Source organism: Periophthalmus magnuspinnatus, chromosome 6 (genome assembly GCF_009829125.3).
Source record: "Periophthalmus magnuspinnatus isolate fPerMag1 chromosome 6, fPerMag1.2.pri, whole genome shotgun sequence".
Lineage (NCBI taxonomy): Eukaryota > Metazoa > Chordata > Actinopteri > Gobiiformes > Gobiidae > Periophthalmus > Periophthalmus magnuspinnatus.
Genome location: NC_047131.1, coordinates 17,736,122 through 17,749,110, shown reverse-complemented (window position 1 = coordinate 17,749,110; position 12,989 = coordinate 17,736,122). Strand labels below are relative to the sequence as shown.

The following is a 12,989-nucleotide window of genomic DNA, read 5'->3' as shown; positions in this document are numbered from 1 at the left end:
CTATTACTACTACCACTACTTCTACATACATCTAGAACTCCATTAACACTACTGCCTATTGTTCATCAAAATCAAGATGGAGGAATAAAAAACATACTACCATCTTACCAGATTTTCCACAGAATTGCTTTTATTTGGTAGAAGTGGCAAAGCTGAAAAAAAAAAAGTTATTGCAGCGCATTGAGCGGTTAAAAGCTAACATTGAAGATTGGATTAAAAAAAAGCGTTGAGTGTCCTTCAGAGCGCTGCTTCCCTCACGGCTGCCCACAGCTTTTGTCTTCTCATACTTTTCTAATGGGAGATTTCACTTCAAAACGCCAAGATAAGGCTTAGAAATGATTTTGACAGAAGAAAACATGGCTTCCTGTTTGGTTTATTTATTGACTTTCTTGACTTTCTTTTTTTGTCTTGCACAAACCGTCAAAGTAAGTGTATGTCTTTTGAGGCACTGCTACTTAGGGTTGTCAGAAGTATTGCAAATCAGATACTAATAGGTACTGAAACTAGTATCGAAACTAGATACTTGTTTGAGTATCAGTACTAATAAAAGTCACATTCACAGGACAGACGTGAACCTTTCTTGAATAGTTTTACAATGATCTTGAGCTGTTTCAGAACAAATATAAGACCACATAGACTAATATACACCCATGGACCACTATGGAACCTACCTCTATAACTGAGGAATTACACAAATGGTTATATATAAAAGAAAGTACTATGATTTAATATTGAAAATCACATTCTACTGTCCAAATAAAGAGTGTTTTTATTATCATTGTGGTATCAGAATCTGTATTGAGTATCAAGATGATAAAATCTATTATGAGTTAAAGGTACACTGTGTAACTTTGCTGGTAAAAGGTTTGCCTTGTCTCCATGGAGATGTTATTGCCATGCTTGGAATGTTCTACAGTACGGCATTGAAAATATCTCGGCACCAGCCCAAATTAAAGGTCACATTTGTGGAGGAATGAAAGGGATTTTAGTGTTTTCGTAGTGACAGGAATACTTGGAATTGAAGAAATGCAGGAGATGAATTTAATGCCAAATCATGGAACATTCCATGCAAGACAATCACATCTCTATAGAAACGTGCCTGTAGCTAACCTCCCACCAGAAAAGTGACGTAATGCACCTTTATTGCATTGCATTGTCTTGATTGATGTTACTTCACTATATAAAAAAAAAATAAAAATACTCCTTATAGCTTTTTAAATGTGTATTAACTTAAATATTTGTTAACCATTTAGAAAGTAACATGTCTTTTGTCATATAGACTTTGTTTTGCTCACCAAAACATGAACGCCCTTCGAGACAACTGTTGTTGTGATTTTGGGCGTTACAAAAATAAATGAATTGAATTGAATTTATGCATGAAAATGGTCAAAGGTAGTTTATATAAAGCTGCTTTTACACTGCATTGACAACCATCTCGACACAACATAATAAAACCAACCTGTCTGTACAAAATAAATATTATTTATAATGACAAAGAAACAGCTTCGTGGGATAGAGTCATACAATTTCCCATGATTCTTAGTGACAAAATGCCTGATTAGACAATAAAAGGTGACCCTGTCAGTCGCTTCGGTATGAGTTATTACCAGAGAAAATGCTATTTAAAATGCATAGATTATATTGTATGGTCTCAATATATTTCTTATTTAGCTGCTTTTACAATGTTTGATGTAAAGAGCATTAATCTTCACTAAAATTAATTAAAACCGGGTGCACTCCCTTTTAACTGCTACCCAAATTTCCATTTTTTCTTCAATAGCTTTCTAATGCCATTTTAACTTGAAACCGCCAAGACAAGGAATGATAATAGTGGAGGCTTCCTGACTGACACAAGAAAAGAAAATATTGTCCTTGAAGCTCAATTTTCCTGCTTTTGTGCTTCGGAATTTGAACGCCACACTGCATTCCTAACATTCCCTCCCTCCCTCTCGCTCATACCCCTTTTTTGTTTTTTCCATATTTATTTATTTCGATGTATTTATGTTTACAGAAGAGCTACCGGGACTTCCGACTACAGGGTGTACTGGACGGGACGCTCAACAACAAGAGCTACGAGACCATCTATAACCGCCTGACAGTTGAGGAGGCTACGGCGGCGGTGAAGGCCGGAGATGGGCTGCAGGGGATCAGTATGAGAGACAGTGATGAAGAGGATGAATGAAGACCCAAAAGACACTGTATTGTAGATATTGGAGTATCATATATATATATATATATATATATATATATACATATATATATATATATATATATATATATACATATATACATATATATATATATATATATATATATATATATACGGTTTAGAAGTCAAATAAAGTTAACAGAGGGGCAGCTAAAACTTGTTCACACCAGGTTAAACAAAATAATCTGGATATGTAGTAGTGGTTGGCGTCTTAAGGTTGTTGAAATGGTTAAAGGGACAATGTTCAGCTGAGTGGACACCCATGCGTTGTCATGATAACGAGTGGTCAGTCCATGTCCCTCTTGTGATTATTGACTATTGTCCAAACTGTACCCACCAAAGGCTCATAGTTGGTGATTTTAATTGCCATCACCAGAGAAAAGATGAATTTACTGTAGTTTATCTCTCTTTTCTGCAGAGGATATGCCATCACCTGGTCACGAAGGAGATGCCGTTGCTTTTCTTGTAATGTTCCACAGCATTAAACTTATCTGTCTCGAATTGATTACATTACAGGTATTTTTGTTTGCGCTTTGGTTTGCTCAAAAATACTTTAAATTTCATGCATTGTAAATGGTAGCAAGGTCACTTCTCCACAGATCTCACCAGTAACTTGACTTGTGGGACATTCTACGGTAAAGCAATAACATCTCCATGGAGACAAGCAATTATCTGACCTTCGACTTGAAAGTTACATAGTGCACCATCTCTAATTTATGTCCGAGTGACAAAATATTCAGATTTTACTTTTAATTTGAATATAGATGTACTTGTTCATATCGTATTTGTCAAAGATGCACTATATCTTTCTGAAAACTTCACAAATTGGCAGTATCCATGGAGACGGGCAGGCGATGTATGTTTTGGCAATAAAAACACCTGTAATATAACATTTAAACCATACGATGGAAAATTCCAGGCAAAACTATTATAAAACGACCGGATGACAGACCCTCCCCAGAAAAGTTATGTAATGCATCTTTAAAAGAATTACGTTAAGAGCCAGAAAGATAAGTCATACGTCTATAAAATAAGTCTACAGAACAGCATGGAGACTATGTATGAGTAAAACAGAATGTGCCTGAACTATAGATGATCATTTTTGCAGTAAGACCGGTTGTGTGAATGAAGAAGAGGAGGCCCTATAAGTAGAATTTTGAATCTGTATTTTTATATTATCAGTATTATGTAGTGAATATTAAAAGCTAAATTCAACTGATTTCCTCACAGTAACCAGTAGATGCCAAAGCTGCAGTTTGCGCGGTCAGAGCAAAGAGCTTTCTCATTCAAAATCTGACCCCTGAAATCTCAAAGTTCCGGCCTTTTATATACCGTAATAAAATATGTTGCATTTACGTGGCATTCCAGAGATCCCTTTAGTTTAACCTGCGCTGGAGACAGGTCAGATTGCTATGGTGGAATTTAAAGTTGTTGATCTGGTTTATGGTTACTATCACTGTAATCCAAATGAAACAAAAGGTTTTCACTGCTGATTCAAAAAGCAGTGCAATTATATGACCCCCAACTATGTGATTGTTGTCAAAGGACTCTAAGCCATAAGATTAATATGGCAACTGTTCTCTAACAACCAATAATGATAAAGTTCAACATGTCGCTCATAAGTTTGGATTGGATCTCCCATAGAGTTATATATTGACCCCTGTTTTCCATCTGAAATTATGACCTAGAACCTAGATTTTACAAAGATACTGAGTTAAAAAATGTGTGGGGTTCAGTCGAGACCATCAAGACGAGACAATTGACAGCATTGGTTAACTGGACAGGAGACTTTTCCATGCTTAGCTCAATCTTACAACACTGACAATGTACATAGTGTTAATATAAATACTGAAATGCCTGAATGTACTTAAAGCAGGTAAGGGAGGCGGGGCTTGGACACCTGGTGTGAATGCCCCGCCCCCTCCGTGCGCAGCCATACAGAGTGATGTCACTGTACAGTTAGCGGTCCGTTCTTAGCGTTAGTTGTAGCTTGTTTTGGTCAGTGTGACCTCAACATGTTCTGAAACTCAGCAGCAAAAAGACAGACTTTTGTCAGACTGGATTTTGAATGACCTCACTGTCTGTTAATTATAGTTGCATTTTGTTTTATCCATTGAAGATAATTGTGTTTCGTTGTAGATGTTCAAAGTGCTGAAAGTGGGATTCCTTCACTGAGAGGCAGTGCTGGGGACACCACACGTGACCTAAACAAAGTCGACGTTTAATTTTCTATTACATCAGACAATTTATCCTCCTTAGCATCAATACTTTATAAGCAAAATAATATATTGTTCATAAGCAAATAAATCTAAATTCCAAGCCAAGTTTTCTCAGTAACTGATTTTAATAATGTTAGTCTATGTCTGTTATTTGATCAAAATGGTTAATTCCTGACAATTATTAAAGCTACAGTAAGAAACTTTTTTTTTTTTTTTTTTAAAGCAAAAGACGGACTAAAATCAAGTCATGTTTGTTTTTTCCATTTTAGTTTACTGCACTGAAAAATGTCTCCAAAAGGCCTCCTCCTGGTTGTTTCCATGGAAATATTGGTTCTTTGGTTATAATCTTTCACAGTGGCATAAAACATATGTATCTCCATGGAGAATGTTTCGGAGTATGGCTTTAACTTTGTATTTGTGGAATCATGAGATGATGTGCCACCTCCAGAAAGTTTAATATTGCCATAGTCAAATACTCATTTATATTATTTATTCATTTAGCAATAACAAGAAAAATCATTTACTTTGATTAATTAAATGTTATAGCCATAAATTAAATATAAAATATACATATGAAACAAAACTGAAGTTGCTTTTACTGTTTTAAAATACGGGGGAATGGTTTTGTGTTCAGTTTTTTCTCCATTCAAATAGTGAAATGATTGTTATATATTTCACAGGCAAAAGTGAATCCATACATTTGATGAACCATGATTTTGACATTAGGCCTTGATCATTACTGATGGAAATACCTTTCAAAAGCTTTCCTTTTTGAGTATTGATACTTTGATGGCGTCTAAACATGTAGCTTTATCTGTTTGAGTCAAGGTCCAAAGTAGAAAAACGAAATGACTGAAGTGTTTGACTGTGTTGTGACTTTGAGCTGTGTGTATCTATGTAGGCCTATATATTTGTACAGCCTGCACGTGCGGCTCTGCAGGAGACCCGTCTGTTGGACGTCCCGTGTGAATGACTGTTACATGGAGTGATTCTGTGGGACGTGGGAGTAGCGCTGCTGATGTTTGTGTCTCCTCGTGGTGTCAGTGCAGTTCAGAGGCCTAACGGACAAAAGTGAGATGTTCATATTGTCTCCTTGTGCGCCTGCGCGAGTCAGGTGGATGTAAGTGTCGAAAATAAAGTGTTTTTAAACCACTGACTTTTGTGCGTATTTATTTAGACTCAGATAAAACATTAAACCCATTTTAGATTAACTCCAATAGACAATTCAACTACTAATTGTGTGATTTCATTTTGAAATGTCCTAATGCAGCTTATAGGCCTGTAGCCTATAATTGTAACAACCTAGCCGTATGAGTTTTTACAGACTCAAAACTAATTATTTTGTCTTTACATAGCAACCATTTCTCTATAAAGCTTATTTATAATGATACAAAAAATCGCGCTTTACACAAGTCTAGGCCTATAGCGGCAGCTAAAACAATCCAATGAAAGGCCTTTGGCCTTCTGCCTGAGCTCCGTGTCCTCTTAAAACACCAGGACACACAACTGTACCAAATTATATAGACTAACTTATAGAGCAAGAATGGATTCAGCATATTTTTAACCAATGGAGACAGAGAAACATGAAACAAGAAAACATGAAACAACAGGGCTACCAGCGCACAATAGCGCAACTATCAGATCTAAATAACAAAGTTCTTGTTTGACTAGTGAGAAAAAAGAGTCAAGGACTCTGTAACGAAACACAGTCAAGACACGCGCTCATAAACGTAATCGGTCTTCTCCTAAACAGTGGCACAGTGGAAAAGGCTGCCACGGACCCAAACCCAGTCACTGCGCGCTCATAACAAATCCCAGTTATAACAGTCCTGTTCTGGGCTGAGACGTGAGGTTTGTCCGATTATTTTGTCCGTTCAGTTTTGGACATTCCCGTTGTTTTGCACAAGGTGCGACTGTAGTGCGTAAATCTAATATAAAGGTTTGGATTAAGAGGATGTGAGCTGAAAAAGAGAAAGCATAAACGGAGATCGTCTCGTGTGTCTAGGTATTGAGCACGCTATTGACTTGAGTCTTTGCTTTTGTGTAGTGAGTTTGATGCAGTCAAACAGTCGCTGTTGATTAAACGGAGCAGAAACGGCGCATCTTTAACGAGCATCGATCCTCGTGCTCAGAGTTCACCGGAGCCCAGAGCAGCTCTGCCTCCTCTCCCACAGTGTCCTCGGCAGTGTCTGTGCGCCACTTTGTGTGGCACAGCTCTCTCCAAAGCTCAGGAGCCACAGAGTAAAGTGCGACGAGCCGCGTAAAGACCAGGCTGGATCGATGGTCTCAGCTTCCGTCCGAGTCTGGGCTCAGGGCTTGGTCTCAGCACCACGCGCGTGCACGGAGCGTGCGCGGTGACAGCTCTGACTGCGCCTGACCCCAGCCGCTGCGAGTCTCGCGTGTCCATTAAAAGCATGATGTCACGCGCAGCCACAAGAGAGAGGCTTGTGGCGCGCACCTTTAGTTGAGCGGAGTCCCGCCTCGGAGCACCTCCTGCTTCTGCCGCGGAGCACGCCATCGACGAACCACAGCTGAGCAAATTACCGCGTGCAGCTCCGCTCGGCTCCCCACGCCGTGTATCGACTCCACGAGCCTCATCAGCGCCAATCACGGCCAGAGTCTGAGAGTAGTGGATGCGGACCTGATGGACGCACCTCTTCGCCGCCCCGCGGGGCTCCCCATGGGCCCTGGGAGCCAGCCCGTGGCCCCCGCCCCGCTGAGTCCAGGTAGCGGTAGTAAACCACTGGCTTTCTCCATCGAGCGGATCATGGCGAGGCCCGAGCCTCGACCATTGGCACTGCCGGGCTGGCTGCAGCCTCCTGCGGGGGTCGTCCCGCTACTGCCGCTGGGCTACGAACCTCAGCGCCTGATACTGGACACGGCTCCGGAGCTGCTGGGACTAGGACTTGGCTACCGCAGTCCGGAGTCGGACCAGAGTCCGGCTCAAGGCCACTATAAACTTTTCCGGCCGCGCGTCGTGACGCAGGGCTCGTTCCCGGCCGTGGGTACAGTGTATCTGAACTGTGGAGACAGCAGCGCATGTCCACCACCCACCGGACTTGTAAATTTGCACGTCCCCATGGCCTCGTACCTGCTGTCCGCTCGCCACAAGGCTCTGCTCACGGACAAAGCGCCCACGGAGCGTTTCTCCGCGGCTCAGTCCCACGGACACATGCAGCACTACGTGAAGGAGCGGGAGCACATCCTCGCGGACAGCATCTTCAAAGGCTCCTCGGCCTCCAGACTCAGCAGCTCGTGCGCTGGAAACAAGCCCAAAGTGTTCACGTGCGAGGTCTGCGGAAAGGTAAGACCAGATGCCCTGGACATATGGTGTGGGTTTTTATTTTCTGAAGCTTTCACATCTTTCAGCATGGGCCTCTTCAGGAAATAAAAGTGATTTAACTGGCTAAAGGATTTTTTAAATGCATAGTTCAAGTCAACATTTCATGTGAAAATTGAAAAACGTTTATTTTATTTTTTAATTTATTAGCCTATTATTTAGATCTAGGCCGTATACTTACTTTATAGTTTTGTTTTGTTTTTCCTTCTAGCCTAAAATGCGTTTATGAAAAATTAATGCACATTATTATGAATAAACTATTTGCATTTGTGGTGGCTAATTATTACTTTGACAGACCACGCTTAATTACATTTGACTGAACTCCTGACCAATAGGCTATATCTTTTTATCTAGGGACAAATTGTCGTTGGATTCGCCCAAACGCAAACTATAGTCTGGAGCGACTCTCTGGCGTTACATTTCTGTTGTGTCGGTTCCATTTGGCACTTGACAAACGCAGGCGCGTTTCCAAAAAACGCCATTAAGGCTGTCCATTTTCTATTGAATACCAGTGCGTCGAGGCAAGTGTTACAGCTCATTACGGCTGCTCCAGAGAGGAGATTAGATTATAAACAGGCCGAGGAATTTGGACTGAGTGGGCTTCACATTGTCATAGTTTATCTGCATTAGCTGAGGCCTGCTGTGGGTCTTCGTGGTTAAGTCTGACTAATGTTGCAGTTTCCATTCTACAAACTATAGCGCATTTAGATCCTCTGTTTCATATGATCTTAATAATGTTGCTCTGTGGTTTTGGTGCAGGTGTTTAACGCACACTATAACCTGACTCGCCACATGCCCGTGCACACCGGCGCGCGCCCCTTCGTGTGTAAAGTGTGCGGGAAAGGCTTCCGACAGGCGAGCACGCTCTGCCGCCACAAGATCATCCACACTCAGGTACGACGAAGCACGCGCTTTTTCTACGTTATTCTATATTTCTTGTTACTTTTAAATGTGCAGTGTTACTGAATGCAACAAAAGTATAATATTAACAATAATAATAATAGCAATAATAATAATAATGAAGAAAATCACTCAAGTTTGAATACCTTTTCAAAAGTTATATTTTTTCATTGATGTTCCTATGCATTGGCTTGTTTTATTTGACAATTATACATGTTTTAAATCAACATGAATTACGTCAGAATGAATAAAAACATCACGCAAACTGTGCTCAATGAAAACTATGTATATAAAAAATAACCAAATTGTTTTATTATTTGTCATATTTTTATTTACTATATTTTACATAAAGGCATGTTTTTTTCAGTTTTAATCTTAAAAAATAGGAAGTTAGAAGCTTTGTCACTGTGTCATGGCAACTATGTCAAGTCACTTTTTTTAAACGCTCTTCATCCTTTTTAAAACCACATTCATTCTTTCTTTTCGTGTTGGTGTCAAGTCATTCGCGATTATGCTTTATAAGACTAATGTAAATGTGTGTGATTCTGCAGGAAAAGCCTCACAAATGTAACCAGTGCGGGAAGGCGTTCAACCGCAGCTCGACGCTCAACACGCACACGCGGATCCACGCGGGCTACAAGCCGTTCGTCTGCGAGTTCTGTGGCAAAGGCTTCCACCAGAAAGGTAAAGCCCAGACATTTACATATATGTAACATATATATGTAATACGTATTACACAGGACGATTGTTAGGCAAACCCATTTTTAGACATTCGTAATGTGTGCGTAAACTGACGCGCGGAGAACCATTTACCACTTTTACGCGCGATAATATAATGCATGTAATATGTCTATAATGATTTCAAATTGTATTTAAGCTCGAGCAATATTTATGTTAATACAGTATGTTATAAGGTATTCTGTAGATTTAGAGAAAAGTGTACAGTGAGCCAAGTGGGCCTGTTTAGTATGGACTAAACGATGTTTAATAAAATACTTTTTTTTTAAGTAAAAAGAAAAGTCAAAACTAAATTTGAGTTTTAAGAGTTACTGTTTAAAATAATTTATACCTATTTAAATATGAAAAAAAAGTTTACTGTGTATGGAATTCTATTTTAAATTGTCCAGATATTCAATTGTGTACCTTCATTATGTTCATGCACGAGGATATGCATTCTTTTATGTATTTATTAAGCCAGGAACAGTTGCTTTTCTTACTGATTTTTTTTTTTATCTATCAATTATAAGTGTTGAAAATACTCCACCATCCTTCTGCGAGCATATGTCCAATTTAGGTACAACTCGGAGTAGCATATGGCACATTTGTCCCCCTCTCTCCCCACTCTGACGTCTTCTCCCCTCCTCTTCTCCTCCTCCGCAGGCAACTACAAGAACCACAAGCTAACGCACAGTGGGGAGAAGCAGTTCAAATGCTCCATCTGCAGCAAAGCCTTCCACCAAGTCTACAACCTCACCTTCCACATGCATACGCACAATGACAAGAAGCCCTTCACCTGCCCCACCTGCGGCAAAGGCTTCTGCAGGAACTTTGACCTCAAGAAACACGTCCGCAAACTGCACGACCCGGCCGGGGGACAGTCACCGACGCAGCCATGAGCACCTGTCAGCACCTGTCTGCTCCCGTCCTCATGCATCGAACGAACTGACCTCTCAACTCCGCGCACTTCGAAAAATAAAAAAGGAATTATCACATCTTAAGTGACCTATACGTCCCCTTAGATTATACAGGGGAATGCTGTCAAGTAGAAAGATGTTGGCTGTAAATTTTCTGATATAGACAGAAAAAAATAATTCACAAGTTGTTCTGAAAAGCTTATAGTTATTTCAGAATGGGGAAATGAGCAAATGCATCAGTGAAAGTGTGAAAATTGTATTGAGCAATTCTATAAATGATTTAAACTACTGCACAATTAATTTTCTTCAAAACACAAGTCATAGATGATGATTTGTAATTTGGCTGTTGGGTGTAAACTTAGACATAAAAAGTTTATATTTATTTCCAAAAGAAGAAGCAAATAAGCCATTCTGCAGTGTTGTTTAAAATGCTGAAAAATCTTTTCAGTAATTCTACAAATTATTTTAAAATGACTACGATGAACAAGTAATTTCCTTCAAAAGCACAAGTCAGAGATGTAAAGGATCATTTGTAATTTGGCTGTTGGGTGCAAGAATTTATAACATTTTAAAAAGCTCATATTTATTCCCAAAAGGAAAAACAAATAAACCAGTCTACATTAGTGGTTGTCTAATGCATTGAAAAATCTATATGTAATTCCATAAATGATTTTAAAAAGATTAAACAACTTTTTTTTAACACAGTCATTAATGATAATTTGCAATTCGGCAGCAATTTGATTTTAAATAATTCCATATAAATGATTTTACAATAATTTATTTTGCACTCACCAACTCTTACTATATATGTGAACAATTCAAATCAAATCGTTAGTCAGGAATGGGGAGTATTTTTTTCCCCTGGGTTTTATCTTGCAGGGTTGTTGCTGCTCATTTACATTTGTTTAATATTATGACTGAAACATTAGAAATTTAATATAAGAAAATGGACTCATGAGATCAGTATTTTCGCCAAATAATGTTGTTTATCCTTTTCGTATCCCTTGACAGTGTTTATGATGATCCTTGCTGTAAATTCCTGTATTATCCCAAAAAATAATAGTTTGGCAGATATTTAAAGTGGATTCCAACCCTTTGTATAAATCTCCTTTGTTCCCTCAAAACGGGCCATTTTGGGGGTAAACTGGCCCTTACTCCTCCAGTCGACTCTTAGGCCCAAAACCTGACCTCCATCTTGAACTTGACCCTACCCAAAAAAGCCATCGGGACACTTCCTGGACCTCTCAATGCCCTCTTCACACTCCGACCTTTGAACTTTTATCTCTCCTAGAAGCCGGCAACGTCCACTGGTCTGAACTTTGACCCCTGCCTGCTTTCAGTGGATTGTATTGGGATGGTGGATGGACACTGGTCTGAGAAAAGAGAGAAACATTTGTGGACTAATGTTGAACAGAGTTTATTGTGATTTATGCCAACAGATTAAACACAAGCTGCTGAGTTAACTCTTATGTCACAGTTATTCTGTGGTGAAATTATTTGTTTAGGCCTATACAAGAAGGCCCCAAAATCCAACATGCATAAAAAATATTTAGATTTCTATATACATGGAATTCACAAAATAAAAAATAAAATACCTGACTTAGTTTAGATAACACTTCATAATAACTATAGCCTAAACCATAAACAATGACCTAATTCTTAATGAACAAATAGTTTAGTAAGATTCATGCTTAGAAACAGCTTAATGAAAGGGTTAGGAGTTAGGCTTAGTTAATTAAGCCTGAATAATTCTTGATAAACGATTTGTCCATTATGAATTAAGCCTTTGCTCATGCTTTATTAATGCAATAAGTAAAATCCAGTTATTATGAAATGGCATTTAATGCAATAACATATCTTATTAAGATCATTTGTATAGCATGAATTACAGGCTTCAATTTCTGTGTAATTGAGCTATTATTTAAAAAAGGCAATGTTGCTTTTTCGTGTTTTTTTATTCAGAGTGACATGGAAATAATTCAGGACGTTGTCCCAATGTGTCATCATCTGGATCATCATATTATTTTAGGTGACTCCTAAATTGTCCCAGATGATATGGGTGAACGCCTGTCCCTCTTCCCACGCATTTAGAAAATGCCACACTTTGTCACTGATGCCACATAATTGTAAAAAGTCAATTTAAGCTCAAAGATACTAAGATAAATGAAACATTATCTTAGTATCTTTGAGCTTAAATTTCTTCCATAACGCCACTTTATTTTTGTACATCAGATGATCACTCTACCTGATGGCTAAAAACAATTAGCCAAATTGGAGTTACCACAAACCCATCTCAATCCTTGCGCGTAATGCTGCATCAGCGCGTTTCCCAGGATCCTTCACTGCGCATGCGCCCAACTTCCTCCGCTAAAGGTAAACAACGGGCGGAACTTGTTAAAGACACGTGTAAAGCAGCATGCTCTTAGTTTGATACCATTTTATGACTTAAAACACTGTCGCTTGATCATGTTAGACCAAAAGTGTTAAATTTAGTTGATCTTTTAAGTTTGTATGATAACTGAAGCCGCCCAGACAGACGTAGCTGCCTACCAAACCAAACTCACCTCTCAAATTCTTTCAGCTGAAAACGGATACAGAATGCGTCCCTTTCAAAATAAGCGTAGCAATAGTTTAATTACTAGGGGAATTAAAGTTATTCTAAAGCACTAAATAGCAACTAAGATAAT

The 12,989-nt window shown here is 39.0% G+C and overlaps 2 protein-coding genes across 2 annotated transcripts in view; both read left to right on the top strand.

Moving 5' to 3' along the window:
• The window catches only part of cadps2 (Ca++-dependent secretion activator 2), a 244,053-nt gene extending 241,871 nt beyond the window's left edge, over positions 1-2,182 (top strand). Inside the window, exon 29 of the mRNA XM_055222491.1 lies at positions 2,012-2,182. Coding sequence (XP_055078466.1) covers positions 2,012-2,182 — 171 coding nt within the window. The remainder of the gene's footprint in view (positions 1-2,011) is intronic.
• A 4,890-nt stretch (positions 2,183-7,072) lies between these two features.
• Positions 7,073-10,317, top strand: fezf1 (FEZ family zinc finger 1). The gene is made up of 4 exons (XM_033968169.2): positions 7,073-7,732; positions 8,528-8,662; positions 9,220-9,352; positions 10,049-10,317. The coding sequence occupies exons 1-4, from the start codon at positions 7,073-7,075 to the stop codon at positions 10,282-10,284; spliced, it is 1,164 nt and encodes a 387-aa protein (XP_033824060.1). The 3' UTR covers positions 10,285-10,317.
• Positions 10,318-12,989: the final 2,672 nt, after the last annotated feature.

What these genes read in the sequence shown, in the direction of transcription:
- fezf1 (XM_033968169.2), top strand. Translation starts at nt 7,073, where the DNA reads ATGGACGCACCTCTTCGCCGCCCCGCGGGGCTCCCCATGGGCCCTGGG. An exon ending in CGTGCGAGGTCTGCGGAAAG is followed by an intron (nt 7,733 to 8,527) that starts GTAAGACCAGAT and finishes GTTTTGGTGCAG; the next exon opens with GTGTTTAACGCACACTATAA. An exon ending in CAAAGGCTTCCACCAGAAAG is followed by an intron (nt 9,353 to 10,048) that starts GTAAAGCCCAGA and finishes CCTCCTCCGCAG; the next exon opens with GCAACTACAAGAACCACAAG.